Raw genomic sequence first — 20,483 nt, forward strand, 5'->3', positions numbered from 1 at the left:
CCATCTGCTCACCAAGCTGAGACCTCTTCCTGGAGGCACTTGTAACTGAGATAGGAGAATGCAAGTGACAGCATCACCTACCTCCAACATGGAGGCACATTAAACCTCAGGTTTGCATTGAATGGATGAATCCTTACTAGTTGGATGCCCAAAGACAAGCTTCCCATTGCAAATGGCTATGTCCTATGCCTCTCCTGCATGCTCTCCTGGATGCTGACATATTGGAATATGCAACAATCTGATGAGACTCACTCTGGCGGAGCAAATAACCTCATTCACCCTCTTCTTGCACTGCATGGCTGACCTTCTGCGTACCTCCTGGGCGCTGATGGCATCACCACCTGCACCCATGCAGCACTGATTTCCCAGCTTGGAATACTCCTCCCATCAGGTCGGGAGAGCACATTCCTGTGCATCTGAACATGGTCCCAGAGGACGTGCAGGGAAGTATTACTGAATTTCAGAGGTGGGTGATGGATGATATCTCTCTGTTTTTGATCTGACATTGTGGATATGATGGTGGGACACACACCATCAAGCCCGTCCTGCCATGGAAGTAAAATCCCCAGATGCATAATTAACTACATTGGGACTGAAAGATATGAGGGGCGATTGTCCCAGCTCACTAAGCTGCTCTAGCAGCGCAGCGGGCCGGGAGACATAAGTGGAGACCACATAGTGGGCTTCCTATCGACGCCACAGCCTCTGCGCGTCTCCAGTCGCCGGATTTCAAGTGTTGTTAGCTCCGCACCAGAAATCGGTGCAGAGCTGATTAAAATGTTTAAATTCTAATTTAAATCTCATTAATTGCCTCTTCCACTCTGCCCGCCCCCTCCTCCCCTACCAGGAGTGTTTCACTCCAGCAGAGTTTACAACAGCTCCCCACTAACAGGGAGCTGGCAGCCTTACCCTGCTGGAGTGAAGGGGGGCCATGGAGGCCCCCCCCCCACCAGGAGGTCGAGAGTAAGGGGGGTCTTCCCTGGGCATTGCCAGCTTGGCAGTGCCAGCCTGGCCCCTGGCACTGCCCAAGGAGCAAACCAGCAAAGCCCAAAGGACACCCTGGCACACCCCACCAGGCATCAGGCAGTGCCAAGGAATGGGCCTATTGGGAGCGGGGCCTCTGGGGGGGGAAGGTCGATGGGGTGGGGGTTTCTGCTGCCACTCTGCATTTTTGATCAGTGACAGAGGGAGGGAAAGGCCGATCGGGGCTGGCCATCGGGATGGGGACAGTTGCAAAGCCACCTTATATCCAACAAATAAGTAAAGAAAACAGAACAGATTTTCAAAGCCTTGAACACATATTTTGCACCCCAAATGAATGTTACATATGAACAAAATGTATTCAGCACTAGAGTTCAGAGAGAAAAAAAGACCATTAAACAATACAGCTTGGTAGTAATGGAACTAGCAGAATCATGTGAATTTGGACAGCTAAAAGATGGCCTGATTAAAGATAGACTGGTCTTAGGCACGAGAGACCTCTCAATAAAAGCAAGTCTGTTGAAAGATAAGGAACTGGTGCGAAAGGAAGTGTTGGAGTCTGTCAAAAAGCAAAGTTGTGAAACGTCAGCTAGAGCATATATATATGGCAGAGCAGAACAGGAGACACATTATGCTGAGAGACAAACCAAAGGAGCTGAGTAATTGCAGACAAAGGGCAGGATACAAATACTGCGGAGAACAATATGCACAGAAAAAGAATGATTGTCTAGCAAGGAGAAAGCAGTATTTTAACTACAAGAAGCAGAATCATTTTGCATACACGTGCTTGATCAGGAAAAGGCAAAAGAAGCCTCTACAATCAGCCACTGGAGTGAATGGGTCTGATGGAGAACAGTGCATGAAACAACAGGTTGGTTCAAAGAACAAAGAAAATTGCAGCACAGGAATAGGCCCTTCGGCCCTCCAAGCCTGCACCGACCATGCTGCCCGACTTAACTAAAACCTCCTACCCTTCCGGGGACCATATCCCTCTATTCCCATCCTATTCATGTACTTGTCAAGATGCCCCTTAAAAGTCACTACCGTATCTGCTTCCACTACCTCCCCCGGCAACGAGTTCCAGGCACCCACTACTCTCTGTGTAAAAAATCTGCCTCGTACATCTCCTTTAAACCTTGCCCCTCGCACCTTAAACCTATGCCCCCTAGTAATTGACTCTTCCACCCTGAGAAAAAGCTTCTGACTATCCACTCTGTCCATGCCTCTCATAATCTTGTAGACTTCTATCAGGTCTGCCCTCAACCTCCGTCGCTCCAGTAAGAACAAACCAAGTTTCTCCAACCTCTCCTCATAGCTAATGCCCTCCATACCAGGCAACATCCTGGTAAATCTTTTCTGTACCCTCTCCAAAGCCTCCACATCCTTCTGGTAGTGTGGCGACCAGAATTGAACACTATATTCCAAGCGCAGCCTAACTAAGATTCTATAAAGCTGCAACATGACTTGCCAATTTTTAAACTCAATACCCTGGCTGATGAAGGCAAGCATGTCATATGCCTTCTTGACTATCTTCTCCACCTGCATTGCCACTTTCAGCGACCTGTGTACCTGTACACCCAGATCCCTTTGCCTATCAATACTCTTAAGGATTCTGCCATTTACTGTATATTTCCTATCTGTATTAGACCTTCCAAAATGCATTACCTCACATTTGTCTGGATTAAGCTCCATCTGCCATCTCTCCGCCCAAGACTCCAACTGATCTATATCCTGCTGTATCCTCTGATGGTCCTCATCGCTATCCGCAAATCTACCAAACTTTGTGTCGTCCGCAAACTTACTAATCAATCCAGTTACATTTTCCTCCAAATCATTTATATATATTACAAACAGCAAAGATCCCAGCACTGATCTGTGAGGAACACCACTTGTCACAGCCCTCCATTCAGAAACGCACCTTTCCACTGCTACCCTCTTCTTTGACTGAGTAAAAGTTTTAACAAAACCAGGTTAAAGTCCAACAGGTTTATTTGGTAGCAAATGCAATTAGCTTTCAGAGCACTGCTCCTTCGTCAGATGAGTGGAAATCTGCTCTCACTGACCGAGACAGTTTTGTATCCACCTTGCCAGCTCACCTCTGATCCCATGCGACTTCACCTTCTGCACCAGTCTGCCAAGAGGGACCTTGTCAAAGGCCTTACTGAAGTCCATGTAGACAACATCCACTGCCTTACCTCATCAATCATCTTCGTCACTTCCTTGAGAAACTCGATCAAGTTCGTGAGACCCGACCTCCCCTTCACAAAACCATGTTGCCTCTCACTAATACGTCCACTTATTTCTAAGTGGGAATAAAGCCTGTCCTGAAGAATCCTCTCCAATAATTTCCCTACCACTGATGTAAGGCTCACCGGTCTGTAATTACCTGGATTATTCTTGCTACCCTTCTTAAACAAAGGAACAACATTGGCTATTCTCCAATCCTCTGGGACCTCCCCTGTGATGTCATGACTACCATCGACACCGCAAACTGCCGGCTCCAAGTGGAGAGGATCTCCAAGAAGATCGCGCATATCGACACAGACATCAAGTTTCTACAAACATGCAAGAAAGCAGACAAGATACCGAAAGGACTACGGATCACGAACCCACTCAGGTCAACCTATAACACAGACTACGCTGAGAGACTTTGCCGTTGCACCTCTCTCACCCTCCTCAAACACCTCATACACCAACTCTACAGCAAACGCCGCAGCCTGGAAACCAAGATCGAATCCATATTCTCAACTTGTGCTCAGGACGCAGACCAGCTGCGAAACTCTGCCAAGCAGACGAGACAAAGGAACTACACCATCTACATGCACACCAAGAACAGGAAACTTGAGAAACTCGGCATCACCACCAGCAGCAACCAAGCCTCCCCCGGTACCACAGTAGAAAACAGTACCACTGCAGGAAAGTCCATTGTCAACTTATCGGACTACACACTTCAGCCAGATGAAATCAAAGTTCTCAGCCAAGGGCTCAATTTTTGTCCCACTACCAAAATAGACCCCATCAGCCTCGCAGCGGACACAGAGGAATTCATCAGGCGAATGAGGCTGCGGGAGTTCTTCCACAAACCCCAAGAGGCCAACAGCGAACACAATGAGACAGCCAATGAACCGGAACAGAAGACAGAGAGATCCGCAGTGCAACTGAAGAAGAAAGAGTCGAATTGGACTCCTCCGGAACGCCGCTGCCCTCGACTTGACATATATGCCCAAGCCATCAGGTGGTGCGTCAACACCAAATTCATCAGCCACACTCTCAAGACAGCACCGAACATCACCCAAGCACAACGCAACGCCATCCACGCTCTCAAGACCAACCGCAACATTGTCATCAAACCAGCAGACAAAGGAGGGGCCATCGTCATACTGAACAGAACGGATTACTGCAAAGAAGTGTACCGACAACTGAACAACGAGGAACACTACAGACAGTTACCCACAGATCCGACCAAAGAACACACCCGTCAACTCAACACTCTGATCAAAACCTTTGATCCGGAACTTCAAAACACCCTCCGTGCTCTCATCCCACGTACTCCACGCTTTGGAGATCTCTACTGCCTCCCAAAGATACACAAGGCGAACAAACCCGGCCGTCCCATCGTTTCAGGCAATGGAACCCTGTGCGAGAACCTCTCTGGCTATGTCGAGAGCATCTTGAAACCCTTTGTACAAAGAACCCCCAGCTTTTGTCGCGACACTACGGACTTCCTACAGAAACTCAGCACACATGGAGCAGTTGAACCAGGAGCACTCCTTGTCAAATTGGATGTCTCGGCACTCTACACCAGCATCCCCACGATGATGGCATTGCTGCAACGGCCTCAGTACTCAATGCCGTCAACTGCCAGTTTCCAGATGCAATTTTACAACTCATCCGCTTCATCCTGGACCAGAACAACCAGTTCTTCATCCAGACACACGGAACAGCCATGGGGACCAAATTCGCACCTCAATATGCCAACATCTTCATGCACAGGTTCGAACAAGACTTCTTCACCGCACAGGACCTTCAACCGATGCTATACACTAGATACATCGATGACATTTCTTCCTTTGGAGTCATGGTGAGCAATCACTGAAACAACTATATGATGACATCAACAAGTTCCATCCCACCATCAGACTCACCATGGACTACTCTCCGGAATCGGTTGCATTCTTGGACACACGCATCTCCATTAAGGATGGTCACCTCAGCACCTCACTGTACCGCAAGCCCACGGATAACCTCATGATGCTCCACTTCTCCAGCTTCCACCCTAAACACGTTGAAGAAGCCCTCCCCTACGGACAAGCCCTCCGAATACACAGGATCTGCTCAGATGAGGAGGATCGCAACAGACACCTCCAGACGCTGAAAGATGCCCTCATAAGAACAGGATATGGCGCTCGACTCATCGATCAACAGTTCCGACACGCCACAGCGAAAAACCGCACCGACCTCCGCAGAAGACAAACACGGGACACGGTGGACAGAGTACCCTTCGTCGTCCAGTACTTCCCCAGAGCGGAGAAGCTACGGCATCTCCTCCGGAGCCTTCAACATGTCATTGATGAAGACGAACAACACGCCAAGGCCATCCCCACACCCCCACTTCTTGCCTTCAAACAACCACGCAACCTCAAACAGCCCATTTTCCGCAGCAAACTACCCAGCCTTCAGGAGAACAGTGACCACGACACCACACAACCCTGCCACAGCAACCTGTGCAAGACGTGCTGGATCATCGACACGGATGCCGTCGTCTCACATGAGAACACCATCTACCAGGTACACGGTACCTACTCTTGCAACTCGGCCAACATTGTCTACCTGATAGGCTGCAGGAAAGGATGTCCCGAGGCATGGTACATTGGGGAAACCATGCAGACGCTATGACAACAGATGAATGAACACCACTCGACAATCACCAGGCAAGACTGTTCTCTTCCTGTGGGGGAGCACTTCAGCAGTCACGGGCATTCAGCCTTGGATCTTCAGGTAAGCGTTCTCCAAGGCGGCCTTCACGACACACGACAGCGTAGAGTCGCTGAGCAGAAACTGATAGCCAAGTTCCGCACACATGAGGACGGCCTAAACCGGGATGTTGGATTTATGTCACATTATCAGTAACCCCCACAGCTTGCCTCCTGGGCTTGCAGAATCTCACTAGCTGTTCTGTCTGGAGACAATACACATCTCTTTAACCTGTGTTTAATGCTCCCTCCACCCACATTGTCTGTACCTTTAAGACCTGACTGGCTTTAGGGATTCTCGTTCTAATCAGTATTCTGTAACTTGATGTTGTGTCTCTGTGCACTGTTTGAGAGCACATTTCCACTCCATCTGACGAAGGAGCAGCGCTCCGAAAGCTTATGGTATTTGCTACCAAATAAACCTGTTGGACTTTAACCTGATGTTGTGAGACTTCTTACTGTGACCTCCCCTGTAGCCAGTGAGGATACAAAGTTATCTCTCAAGGCCCCAGCAATTTCCTCCCTTGCCTCTCTCAGTATTCTGGGGTATATCCCATCAAGCCCTGGGGACTTGCCTACCTTAATGTTTCTCAAGAACCCCAATACCTCCTCCTTTTTGATCTCAACATAACTCAAACTATCTACACATCCTTTCCCAGACTCATCAAGTCCTTCTCTTTGGTGAATATTGACACGAAGTACTCATTTTAATACCTTGCCCATTTCCTCTGGCTCCACGCATAGATTCCCTCCCTTGTCCTTGAGTGGGCCAACCCTCTCCCTGGCTACCCTCTTGCTCTTTATATATGTATAAAAAGCCTTGGGATTTTCCTTAATCCTGCTGGCCAATGCTTTTTCATGACCCCTATTAGCCCTTCTTACTCCTTGCTTAAGTTTCTTTCTACTTTCCTTGTATTCCACACTTGCTTCGCGTGTTCCCAGCCTCCTTGCTTTGACAAATGCTTCCTTTTTCTCTTTGACTAGGCTCACAATATCTCTCGTTATCCAAGGTTCCCAAAGCTTGCCATACTTATCCTTCATCCTTACAGGAATGTGCCGGTCCTGAATCCCTGTCAACTTATACTTGAAAGCCTCCCACATGCCAGATGTTGATTTGCCCTCAAACATCTGCCCCCAATCTACATTCTTCAGTTCCTGCCGAATATTGTTGTAATTAGCCTTCCCCCAATTTTGCACCTTAACTCGAGGACTACACTTATCTTTATCCATCAGTACCTTAAAGCTTACTGAATTGTGGTCATTGTTCCCGAACTGCTCCCCTACTGAAACATTCAAGTTCATGCCAACAATTGGTTTGTGATTGTTACAGTGAGGACTGCAGACGAAAGTATTTAGAGAGCAAGAAGTATTAGATAGACACTGGTGCATCAAGCAACATAATGAACTTTACAGATTTGTGCGAAATGGTTCAACATGGCGACTTAAAAATGAAGCCCTCGAAAGTAAGATCGAGGCTATATGATGGCATAAGACTCATACTGAAGGGACGAATTAGGCTGACAGCCCAATGCAATGACAAGAAGGAAGATCATGAATTCCACATTATCGATGGAACACAACTCATCTCAACTATAGAAAAATCTGGAGTCAAGCTTTTAAATATGTTACTTTAGACATAAGCAGAATAGGTATGGAATAACTTTAGAATGAACAATCCGATTTAGAGAATGTATTCTCATTCTGGTCAGTTATGATATGTCTTCACAGAAAAATGTTGTTGCTGTATATCAAAAGAGACAGAGCAATTGTGAAGCTTGATTGGTCAGTTGAAATGGTTGTACACTCAGACTAGACCAGACGTTAGCTTTAATGAATTGGCATTGAGTACTATGATAAAAAACACTAAAGTCAAGAATGTTTAAAGGGCAAATAAAGCATGATAAAAATATATCAGGAAAAAAATGTTGTTAAATTCCCATCCTTGGATGACCCAAAGAACATAAAACTAGTCATTGATCCTAAGGAAGCACTGCTAATCTTTTTGATGGGTGTCATAATGCAGCTGCTTTCATGCTGTGTATGATGGCTGGCAAATGGGAAATGGTGTCCCTTAGCTTGGGAAGCTTAGAAATTAGAAAGGATTCTTAAAAGTGCTTTGCATCCCCACAAGAGTCAGGGTTTTAGCACTGGATGTGGGATTCTACTTGTCAAATAATTTAAATAAGATTCTGTACAAAGGGTATACTGAAGATACTGTACCATTGAATGTTATAAAGATAATGGCTCATCATGGGGTAATGTACATTCTATGAAACATGTGGGTGGAATTTCATGGAGGGTCGTGGGTCTTGAGAGCTGGCAAGAGCTCCAAATCACTTGTTTTAGGGAAAGCCTTCCAATTTAAGTGCCACTTGAGCATTTAACTGGCAGTGCAGGCCTTAGGATCAAGGACCCCAACGGGAGTACATCCCACCCACTGAGAGCTACCAGCCAATCAGCGGCTGGCTGCTGTAACATTCGGCAATACCACTAGGGACGTGGTTGCTGCAGCTGGTAAGACACCCCCCTAATGTCCAGGATCATCTCTGGGACCCAGACCGCAGGTGAGTGTGGGGAGTTGTGAGGGAGCAGGGCCAGCAGCAAAGGTAGGTGTGATTCTCAGCAGGCTCCCCATCCCCTACCCAATGCCCTGTTCCATGATCAAGCACTAGGAGTCCTTGAATGAAGGACCCTAGTAGCAGGCAACGCCACACCAATTTTCATCTGCTTGCCGCATGGAGAATCATCTGCCCACTGCCTGGTTAATAAAGCGCTGGGGAATTCCTCCATGAATTCCCATGTAAAGGTTTAGTTGGCAATTGTCCAGAAGGGCTAACTTCCCCGGGATAATTACGCTGGGCTGGGAACCATTTGACAAAGTGATTTAAATCACTAACTTCAGAAGGTTCTGCCAGTCTTAACTTCATAGTTACTCTGAAAGAGTTGGAAGGAAAGAATGCACTTCAAACTCCAGAGTAACTATTTTAAAGACCCAGACTGAGCCCTGCACGGAAATCCCCTCACACCACTGACCCCCCACTTCCCGACCCCCCCACCTCCTCACTCCAGCCCATCTGATCCTGGCCTGACCCAACACTGGACAGTCCCCTGGTCCAAAACATCCCTCAGCCTGCCCCCCACCTCTGTCCACACAGTCTACAACACCCCCCCCCCCCCCCCCCCCCCCCGCCACCAAGCCTGCCCAAACTGTCCACCCAAGGGTCCAGCTCAGCCTGGTGATTGCCATTCTAAGAAAGTTATGGGCTAGCAATTTCCACTCTCACTTCCTATTATACCCTTGGATGCATCTCATCCAGTCCTAGTCTTTTTGACATCTCCTTTTTCTAAGTTGTAAATTCTTTGAGTGTACCAGTCACCACCTCTCTCAGCTCAGCTTGTGTAGTATCTTCTTCCTTTGTAAAGATAAATGCAAAATACTTGTTTAATATCTCTGTTCTATCTCCTGCCTCCACATGTAAGTCAGTCCTAGTCTTTTAAGGGTGGCATGGTGGCATAGTGGTTAGCATTGCTGCCTCACAGCGCCAGGGACTCGTGTCCAATTTCGGTCTTGGGTGACTATCTGTTTGGAGTTTGCACGTTCTTCCGTGTCTGCGTGGGTTCCTATGGGTGCTCCAGTTTTCACCCACAGTCCAAAGATGTGCAGGTTAGGTGGATTGGCCATGCTAAATTGCCCCTTTGTGCCGGGGGATTAGCATGGCAAAAACATAGCGTTACGGGGATAGGGCCAGGGTAGGATTGTTGTCGGTGTAGGCTCGATGGGCCGAATGGCTTCCTTCTGCACTGTAGGGATTCTATGATTCTAATACCAGTGGCAGCAGGATGAGACCCTGATGCGCTATTCAGACACGAGGCTTGAAGCTCAGTAAATGAAAGGCTTTTATTTACTGTTAACGAAGCTACCAGAACTTATATACACTATCCCAGACTGAAGGGGTCCCGGCCAGAGCAGGGACTCTTATACCTCTCCCAGGAGGCGGAGCCCGACTGGGATGTGCCACAACACTACAGTACAAAGTACTGGGCGGCACGGTAGCACAGTGGTTAGCACTGCTGCTTCACAGCGCCAGGGACCTGGGTTCGATTCCCGGCTTGGGTCACTGTCTGTGTGGAGTTTGCACATTCTTCTCGTGTCTGCATGGGTTTCCTCCGGGTGCTCCGGTTTCCTCCCACAGTCCAAAGATGTGCGGGTTAGGTTGATTGGCCATGCTAAAATTGCCCTTAGTGTCCTGGGATGTGTAGATTAGTGGATAAAATATGTAGGGATATGGGGGTAGTGCCTGGGTGGGATTGTGGTCGGTGCAGACTCGATGGGCCGAATGGCCTCTTTCTGTACTGTAGGGTTTCTATGAAAGGTGTAACAACCCCACCCTAATCCCAACAGCAACAATAGCACAACCCAACAGTAACATATGTACATCCTTGTAGTACTGGCCAGCCCCTGGCTCAGCACTATCCAGTGGGAACCAACGATGGTTCACCACATTCACCCCTCCTTTGAGAACAAAGGCCGGCGGGGTACAAAAAAACAGGATAAAGTGTCAGCAGTCTATAAGTTCAGATGGTCAGGGGGACCGCACCGTCGTTGTGACCTCCTCAATACCGGCGGTGACACCGGAGTAGGCACTTGCGGTGGCGTTCTCCCCAAAGCGGCGTCCAGCTGTTCTTCCACGGACTCACAGGCCGGTTGACCCTGAGGTGACGGTAGTCCAGGGGATCCTGACACGCCCTGCGGTGGCGACCATCTTCTGGGCTCAGGCAAGCTGAACATGGGAGTAAAATGGTTAAGCAATGGTCCCGATGCTGCCCGCGCCGTGTCCGGGGAAGAAACAAGAGATAATGGGTTTGTTACAGGGGGTATGGGAGCGACAGGGGTTGCTATGTCCCCTGCTGGCGCCAGGTCTCGGATCGAGACCGTGTCCTCTCGCCCGTCAGGGTATGCCACATAGGCATACTGAGGGTTGGTGTGGAGAAGATGGACCTGTTCGACCAACGGGTCGGACTTGCGGGCCCTTACATGTCGCCGCAGGAGGACGGGTCCTGAGTACGTCAACCCAGACGGTAATGAGGTCCCCGAGGAAGACTTCCGAGGGAATGAGAACATCCTCTCGTGGGGAGTAGCATTGGTTGTCGTACACAGGAGGGAGCGAATAGAATGGAGCGCATCAGGGAGCACCTCTTGCCAATGGGAGACTGGAAGACCTTTTGACTTCAACGCCAGTAAGACAGCCTTCCAGACTGTAGCATTCTCACGTTCCACCTGTCCATTACCCCTAGGGTTGTAGCCCGTGGTCCTACTAGAGGCAATCCCGTATGAGAGCAGGAATTGCCTCAAGTCATCGCTCATGAACGACGAGCCCCTGTCGCTATGGATGTAGCTGGGGTACCCGAACAGGGTAAAGAGATCACGGAATGCCTTGATAACCGTGGCAGCGGATGTGTCAGAGCAGGGAACAACAAAAGGGAACCGAGAGTACTCATCAATGATATTGAGGAAGTACACATTCCGATCTGTTGAGGGAAGGGGGCCCTTAAAATCGACACTCAGTCTCTCGAAGGGACGAGTGGCCTTGACTAAATGTGCCCGGTCAGGTCGGTAAAAGTGCGGTTTGCATTCCGCGCAAACCCGACAGCTCCTTGTTACTGACCTGACGTCCTCCACCGAGTAAGGCAGGTTGCGGGCTTTTATAAAGTGGTAGAGCCGAGTGACCCCAGGATGGCACAGGTCATTATGGAGGGCGTGCAAACGGTCCTCCTGTATACTAGCACATGTTCCACGCGAGAGGGCATCCGAGGGCTCATTGAGTTTCCCTGGACGATACATGATGTCGTAGTTATAGGTGGAGAGTTCAATTCTCCACCGCAAGATCTTGTCATTCTTGATCTTGCCCCTCTGCGTGTTGTTAAACATGAACACCACGGACCGCTGGTCCGTGATCAGGGTGAACCGTTTTCCCGCCAAGTAATGGCGCCAGTGCCTGACGGCCTCCACAATGGCCTGGGCCTCCTTTTCCACCGCTGAATGCCGAATTTCGGGGCCTTGGAGGGTGCGGGAAAAAAATGCGACGGGCCTGCCCGCCTGGTTAAGTGTGGCGGCCAGGGCGAAATCAGATGCATCGCTCTCCACCTGAAAGGGGATGGACTCGTCTACAGCGTGCATCGTAGCTTTCGCGATGTCGGCTTTCAATTTATCGAAGGCCAATCGGGCCTCTGGCGTTAAGGGAAAAGTCGTGGACTTAATGAGCGGACGGGCTTTATCCGCGTAGTTGGGAACCCACTGCGCATAATAAGAGAAGAAGCCTAAGCATCTTCTCAGTGCTTTTGCACTAGCAGGTAAGGGAAGTTCAGAAAGGGGGCGCATACGGTCTGGATCAGGGCCAATGACCCCGTTTTCCACCACGTATCCTAGGATGGCTAAACGGCGCGTACGAAACACACACTTCTCCCTGTTGTAGGTCAAGTTCAGGCGAGATGCAGTGCGTAAGAAGTTCAGGTGGTTTGTGTTGTGGTCCTGCTGGTCATGGCCGCAGATGGTGACATTATCCAGGTACGGGAAGGTAGCCCGCAGCCCGTTCTGGTCCACCATTCGGTCCATAGCACGCTGGAAGACCGAGACCCCATTGGTGACACCAAAGGGAACCCTGAGAAAGTGATACAAGCGACCATCCGCCTCAAAGGCCGTGTATTGTCGGTCCTCTGGGAGAATGGGGAGTTGGTGGTAGGCAGACTTGAGGTCTATGGTGGAGAACACCCGGTACTGCGCAATCTGATTGACCATATCAGATATGCGTGGGAGGGGATACGCATCCAGCTGCGTATATCGGTTAATGGTCTGACTGTAGTCAATGACCATCCGGAGTTTGTTCCCGCTCTTGACCACCACGACCTGCGCTCTCCACGGACTAGCACTGGGTTGTATGATCCTTTCTTTGAGGAGCCGCTGAACCTCAGATCTAATGAAGATCCGATCCTCAGTGCTGTAACGCCTACTTTTAGTCGCGATGGGCTTGCAGCCTGGCACAAGATTCTGGAACAAGGAGGGTGTGGTGATCTTCAGCGTCGAGAGGCTGCAGGCGGGGCGCGTTGGGCAATTTGGAGGCTGCTGCTGTTTTCCCACTGCCAGTGAAGGGAGTGGCCCACCGTACTGTAGGATTACACTCCTCAAGTGGACGATGAAGTTTAGTCCGAGAAGTATTGGCGCGCAAAGATACGGCAACACAAGGAGCTTGAAACGCTCGTAAACTGTGCCTTGCACCTTCAAGGTTACCACGCAACTCCCTAGCACAGCAACAGACCGGGACCTTGATGCCATAGAGATTGTCTGTTTGGCAGGTTGAATCTGGAGTCCACACCGCTTCACAGTGTCTAGGTGGATAAAGCTCTCAGTGCTCCCGCTGTCAAACAGACAATAAATCACGTGGTAATTTACCTGGATATTCATCATAGATTTGTCAAGTCTATGAGGCTTGGCCTGGTCCAGGATGATCGACGCCACCGTTGGTTCATGAGCGCCACTGCAGGCAGCTGAAGTCAATGAGGAGGACCCCTGCTGGTCGTTCCTGGTCAGTGTCGACCAACATGGCTGCCCCCATGAATCGCACGTGGGTGAGGGCGCCAAACTCAGCGACCCCTGGTGGTCATACTCCTCCGACTCCGTCGACCGTAATGGCGTCGTCCTGGTCTCGCACGTGGACGAACCCCGCGACGACTTCGACGATGAAGACCCGAGCTCTGAAGAGTCGCAGGCCGCACTGCCGTTCCTGGGTTTAGATCGGCACACTTTTGAATAATGCCCTTTTTTACCGCATGCGGTGCACAACACAGCTTTAGTGGGACACTTTTGCCGAGTATGCTTCGCTCCTCCACAGAAATAGCATTTCGAACCCGAGGGACGAGGAGGGATTTGCGACTGCTCCTGCCACGTTGTCTCCGCATGGTCCTCCGGATATAAAACTAAGCTTTTGGAGGCCGACTCGAGCATCTCTGCTAACTCGATGGCCTGGGTAAGATTAAGGTTACCCTTCTCCAACAGTTTAAGTCGAATGTACGACGATCCGACCCCGGCCACAAACGCATCTCGGGCGAGGTCGTACATGCTCTGCTCAGCCGACACAGCTTTGCAGTCACAGCCCCTGGCTAGCTGTAGGAGCTCATTCGCATAGTCCTCCATCGTTTCGCCAGACTGCCGTCGTCGAGTGGCTAGGAGGTAACGAGCGTGTATCTCATTAGGTGGTTTGGTCTAGCGCTTCTTTAGGAGCTCGAAGGCCTTAGGATAATTGGTGGCCGCACGGATCGCGAGGTAGACAGTGTTGCTTACCCTCGCGTGGAGGACCCGGAGTCTGTCATCATCTGTGGTGACCGCTGCGGAGGCTGCCAGGTAGTCTTCGAAACACTTCAGCCAGTGGTCGAAGGTGTTAGAAGCGCCCACCGCATGAGGACCTAGCGTAAGGCGTTCCGGCTTCAGAATTTGCTCCATACTCTCTCTTTTTTTCTCGACGAGAGTTTAACGACAGTAAATAAAATTGATGCGCTATTCAGACACGAGGCTTGAAGCTCAGTAAATGAAAGGCTTTTATTTACTGTTAACGAAGCTACCAGAACTTATATACACTATCCCAGACTGAAGGGGTCCCGGCCAGAGCAGGGACTCTTATACCTCTCCCAGGAGGTGGAGCCCGACTGGGATGTGCCACAACACTACAGTACAAAGGTGTAACAACCCCACCCTAACCCCAACAGCAACAATAGCACAACCCAACAGTAACATATGTACATCCTTGTAGTACTGGCCAGCCCCTGGCTCAGCACTATCCAGTGGGAACCAACGATGGTTCACCACAGACCCATAAGTGGGCATTAATTTATTCAAGAACAGCCTGTTCCTAGCTGTCATCAGACTTTTCAATGGTCGTATCATTTGTTAAGCTGATCATTCTCTTCACCCTACCGGTAACTGCAACACCACATCCTATCCTTTTCCCCCCCAAAATACTTTATGAATGGTATGCTTTGTCTGTATAGCGCGCAAGAAACAATACTTTTCACTGTATCCCAGGGCATGTGACAATAATTCAAGTCAAATCAATTGGTGGTGGGGCAGGAAGGCCAGCGATGGGCCTTCTCACCATGGCCTTAATTGGGTTGGAGGTGGGAGTGTGGTGGGGTCCTCACCCGTCACTCTCACCTGATTAAATTGTCCCCGCCACCAAATAAGCTCCAGGCGGAGGGCATTAAATTCGCCCTGTGAGTGAGAATGTTTATTGATTGACCTTGCTGGCTTGAAGCAAATGCTGGAGAGAAAATAAATCTCTCAAATTAAATGGGTGGAGGCAAGTCATCAATTGTTTGATTATTTACAAAAAGAATTGCACATATGAGGAAATTGTACGGTGGTCTCAAGGAGAATTCTCACAATTTAATGCTTTGTGCAGATTTTGGAAGCTTTTGATATAATCTATTTTGAAATTTTGGTTGCACATGTCAAATCTAAATTTTATTTAAAGATAGTGACCGGAATTCTCCCATCCCGCCTGCCACTGGAAGCTTAGCAGGAGAGTTGCAGAGAATGCAAAACGCCATTGATGTCGAGTGGGAATTTCCGGCTTTTAGACCAGCATGGCCAGAGAATTCCTGATGTGGAGATGCCGGCGTTTGACTGGGGTAAACACAGTAAGAAGTTTAACAACACCAGGTTGCTTTAACGTGGTGTTGTTAAACTTCTTACGGAGAATTCCACTCAGGGATTCTGATGATTGTGTTTAAGTGTAGGTGGGGCATTCCCTGGGGATTCACCTGAGACTTTATAAATAGATATCAATTGAAAGTATGGTTGTGGGGTTAGTGGGTGAACATAAGAACATAAGAACTAGGAGCAGGCGTAGGCCATCTGGCCCTTCAAGCCTACTCTGCCATTCAATAAAATCATGGCTGATCTTTTTGTGGACTCAGCTCCATTTACCTGCCTACTCACCATAACCCTTAATTCCTTTACTGTTCAAAAATGTATCTATCCATGCCTTCAAAACATTCAATAAGGTAACCTGCTTCACTGGGCAGGGAATTCCACAAATTCACAATCTGGGTGAAGAACTTCCTCCTCAACTCAGTCCTAACTCTGCTCCCCCTTATTTTGAAGCCATGCCCCCTAGTTCTACTTTCACCCGCCAGTGGAAACAACTTCCCTGCTTCTATCTTGTCTATTCCCTTCAAATCTTTTATGTTTCTATAAGATCTCCCCCCATTCTTCTGAATTCCAATGTATAGTCCCAGTCTACTCGGTCTCTCCTCCTAAGCCAACTCTCTCAACTCCGGAATCAACTAGTGAATCTCCTCTGCACCCCCTCCAGTGCCAGTGTATCCTCAAGTAAGGAGACCAAAAATGTAGACTGTACTCCAGGTGTGGCCTCACCAGCACCTTATACAGCTGCAACATAATATCTCTGTTTTTAAACTCTATCCCTCCAGCAATGAAGGACAAAATTCCATTTGCCTTCTTAATTACCTGCTGCAAACCAACGTTTTGTGATTCATGCACAAGGACACCCAGGTCCCTCTGCACAGCAGCATGCTGCAATTTTTATCATTTAAATAATAGTCCATTTTGCTGTTATTCCTACCAAAATGGATGGCATCACATTTACCAACATTGTACTCCATCTGCCAGACCCTTGCCCACTCACTTAGACTATCTATATCCCTTTACAGACTTTCAGCGTCCTCAGCACACTTTGCTCTGCCACTCATCTTAGTGTTATCTGTGATTTTCGACACACTACACTTGGTCTCCAACTCCAAATCATCTATGTAAATTGTAATTAATTGCGGTCCCAACACTGATCCCTGAGGCACACCACTAGTCACTGATCGCCAACCAGAAAAACACCCATTTATCCCCACTCTTTGTTTTCAGTTAGTTAGGGTGCTTGCTCACAATCTGTAACTCTAAGCAAATGCTCATTAAAGTGTGCAAAGATTGGCTCCAGTTATATCCTTCATTAACTGACTTTCTGGAAATATGACACCTTGGTCGAAGACACTTAAAATTACTGGCGAGGGAAGTACCATCTAGTCTTTTGAAAACAAATCGAATATAAAAGAAGAAAACTTGCGGGAGAGAGAGCACGATAACAGTATTGTTAGTGGTTTGAATTGCAGTTATCTTTCAGAAAGCATCGTCAGTGCCCCAGTTGTTGCACTGATTTGTGTTGGCTCATGCTGGCAGAGGGCACATCAAATTTCAATCTGTCTTCATTCACTCTTACCTCATCAGCAGTCGGCTCCAGTGAAGCTGACTGCACCTGCATCCGGTGTATTTAATTCAGGTCCTGCAACCACCCGCTTCAGGTTTTACTGGGCCACCTCTTGCCCTTGACACAGTTGTGTTTGACAGCAGCAAGGAACTTGGAGGCAAGCAAGGCCTTTGTATAATTATGTCATCTGAAAGCTACTGTCTGATTAACAGAAAGCGCTACATGGCATTCAATTAAAGCTTTTCTTCCAGAAGCTGTCAGCCTTGACAGCCTCTCACGGTTCATTACTTTTTTTTGCTGGTCTGCTCCCGGTCATTCTTTTCATTCACAAAATCCAGTCTCTGTAATCATTGTAATATTTCTACTGATGCCTGTTTTAAAAAAAAAATTCAAAATATCCAGAATCACTCTCAAAATTCAGAAATCTGTCCCCCTTGAAAAATCCTTGGAATATAATGAAATCGCTGAGGATAATGAATGGAATTTGTCAGATGATGTAAGAATATTTATTGTACAGACAACAATGTCCCTGTAGTCATTTAACTTCAGCAGAGAATGAGGTCAAAGATAGGGGTAAGCCACTCAGTATATTTCTCATTGTGAACCCCCACACTTCTGCATCCGTATTTGGAATGCATGCCCACTGACTACTTCGATCTTGAAAGTGCCAATTTATATTAACCAAAAACCAAGTTATAGAAGCCTTTAACCTGTTGCACCACTCTGATATATTAGATTTCACATTCATTGTCATTCTCCCTGCTACTGCTGCGTATGATGTCACAACTCGTCATGTTTACCATTCCAAACCCCATTTCAGTACAATATTATCTGATATATCAGGCTCTTCATTATATATACTCAGTTTGGTGATTTCAGTGTCCGGGCCTTATTAACTTAAGGTAGGAGGCAATTCAGAAACTAACGTTAGAGAATTCATCAATATTTTATGATTCAACAAGGTCTTTCGCAAGTGTAAGAACTGCTTGAGTATATTGATCATTAAATCCGCTTATGAGATAATTTAAATCGTAATAATAACCTCACACTCTCTCAACAATAGCTAAAAATGAGATGTAATTTTATTTTTCTATTATCATCACATCAGAGACAAATGACCACAGAGTATAACCTGTATCAGTCCTAACCCCTAGCATTACTGGTGCCCATTGAAGTGAGCAGATGTAAAGCGGAAGCTCTCCTTTGGTGATTCTAGTGTTATAGATGTTTACTTATTTTTCACTTGCTGCTGCTCCTTATCAAATGAATTGAGGAAATCCCTATCTTTTTGATGCCATTGGTGATAATCTGAATGTTCTCCCCATTGTTTGAATATTGGTATTTCTCTCTCAGCATCGGATCACTCTGTCCCACCATATTTAAAGCACAATATGTCCCTTGACCCAACCCCATCTGTAATGACTGCACTGCTTGGCTTTGTGTTGCCTGTCCAAAGTGCCGAATAAATTGAACAACCAGACTGTCCACATCTAACCCAAAAGCATGAATTAAACAAGATTATTGGTCAGGAGGACAGCAGACTAAGATGATGCATAAAATGATTATTTCCCGTGGCCCCTTTAAAACCCAGGGGGTTCCTGTGATACAGCACACCCCTTATTCAGTATGCTATTATCTGTTGTAGCACACCCCTCAAACAATCTAATACTGTCTGATATAGCACATCCCTCATTCAGTGCAATATAGCAAATCACTCATTCACTCTAAACATCTGGTATCACATCCCCATTCAATGCAGTTTTATCTGAGATAACATGCCCCTTATTCTGTGTAGTACTGACTGATTTAGCATACCACCCATTTTGTGACAGTCCTTATTCACTGAACAATGTCAGATATTCTACATCCTTTCTCTGCTGCATTACCCTCCAATCTATTGTATCTTCATTCATTGCCACACTGTCTTTTACATGTGCTTTCTCATTGGCCCTTTATTGGTGCAGGTGACTCAGGGACAGATGGAGGACTGCATTAAGCAGGAATTTGCTAAAATGAGGCAGCTGGTGACTGAGGAAGAGCGCAAGGCCCTTCACCTGGTAGACCTGCAGGAGGCAGTGGCTACAGCTCACGTAGCTGAGCTGATAGCTGAGATTAATGTCACCATGGAGAAGCTTACAGAGGAGATGCAAGAGATCACCAGGCAACTGAATGCCTTCAACCAGCTGGCACTGCTGAAACCAAAGGTAAATGATGCCCACTTACCTAACTGCAGGTATATGTGCAAACAGTGAATGAGCAAAACCCATTAGGATGGTGCTGAATACCCTATTTGAATTAAAGCTCCCACTCCAAAGCTATTGAACCATACCAACACTGAGAGTAGCACCAACTTCTGCTCAGGTGGAAGGTCGGATTGAAAATCTTGCTTAACATCAAAGCCTCTGTTAACACTACAAGGAAATTCCAATTAATATTTTAAAACTATACAGTTGCTCAAAAAACTTTTCTTGTATTTTGAACATCCTGGCTGCCAGTTTGAATTGCATTGACCTATCTCACATTTATGGACATGTCTCCGATACTGACTTCCATGTTCTGCTGGTATAGTATGCTGGGTGAGCCAATGCGTTTGAACCTGCATGACTGAGGGACTTGTGCTTCTCTTGAAGGACATGGTATTTGAAAGAGGGTGAGAGAGATTAATGACAGTTGTGACAAATGGCAGTCCAATTCACACCAAGCTCTAAAAATGCAAACCATTTTTGCCCAGTGGATGGGTAGCACAGAGTCCCATGTGTAAACTTATAGAACAGTATTCAGTGTGATTAGAATCAATTGGATAACGCAATCTGATTCTTTGTATTGTTTCTTTGCAGGTCATTGAAGATAAACCCAGGTAGGTGATTAGTGTGATTCGCATTTTTAATGTAACATTTTAGTGTTTGCAACAAGAAGCACAGCTACTTAGAACTCTAATTCCCACATGCCTACAGCATTTTACCGAATGACATAAACACACTGTTTATACAGAGACTGACACGGTCACTGTGTGTTATACAGAGACTGACACGGTCACTGTGTGTTATACAGAGACTGACACGGTCACTGTGTGTTATACAGAGACTGACACGGTCACTGTGTGTTATACAGAGACTGACACGGTCACTGTGTGTTATACAGAGACTGACACGGTCACTGTGTGTTATACAGAGACTGACACGGTCACTGTGTGTTATACAGAGACTGACACGGTCACTGTGTGTTATACAGAGACTGACACGGTCACTGTGTGTTACGCAGA

General features: G+C 47.5%; 1 protein-coding gene across 2 annotated transcripts in view; it reads left to right on the forward strand.

Annotated features, from left to right (window-relative positions):
* The window catches only part of trim44 (tripartite motif containing 44), a 94,000-nt gene that overhangs the window by 16,327 nt on the left and 57,190 nt on the right, over positions 1–20,483 (forward strand). Inside the window, exons 3-4 of one of the 2 annotated variants that reach the window (XM_078220394.1) lie at positions 19,186–19,425; positions 20,059–20,078. In XM_078220394.1, coding sequence (XP_078076520.1) covers positions 19,186–19,425; positions 20,059–20,078 — 260 coding nt within the window. Of the gene's footprint in view, positions 1–19,185; positions 19,455–20,058; positions 20,079–20,483 lie in introns of both variants that reach the window. The other variant, XM_078220393.1, reaches the window with a different exon arrangement.

Source organism: Mustelus asterias, chromosome 9, assembly GCF_964213995.1.
Source record: "Mustelus asterias chromosome 9, sMusAst1.hap1.1, whole genome shotgun sequence".
Taxonomy (NCBI): Eukaryota; Metazoa; Chordata; class Chondrichthyes; order Carcharhiniformes; family Triakidae; genus Mustelus; species Mustelus asterias.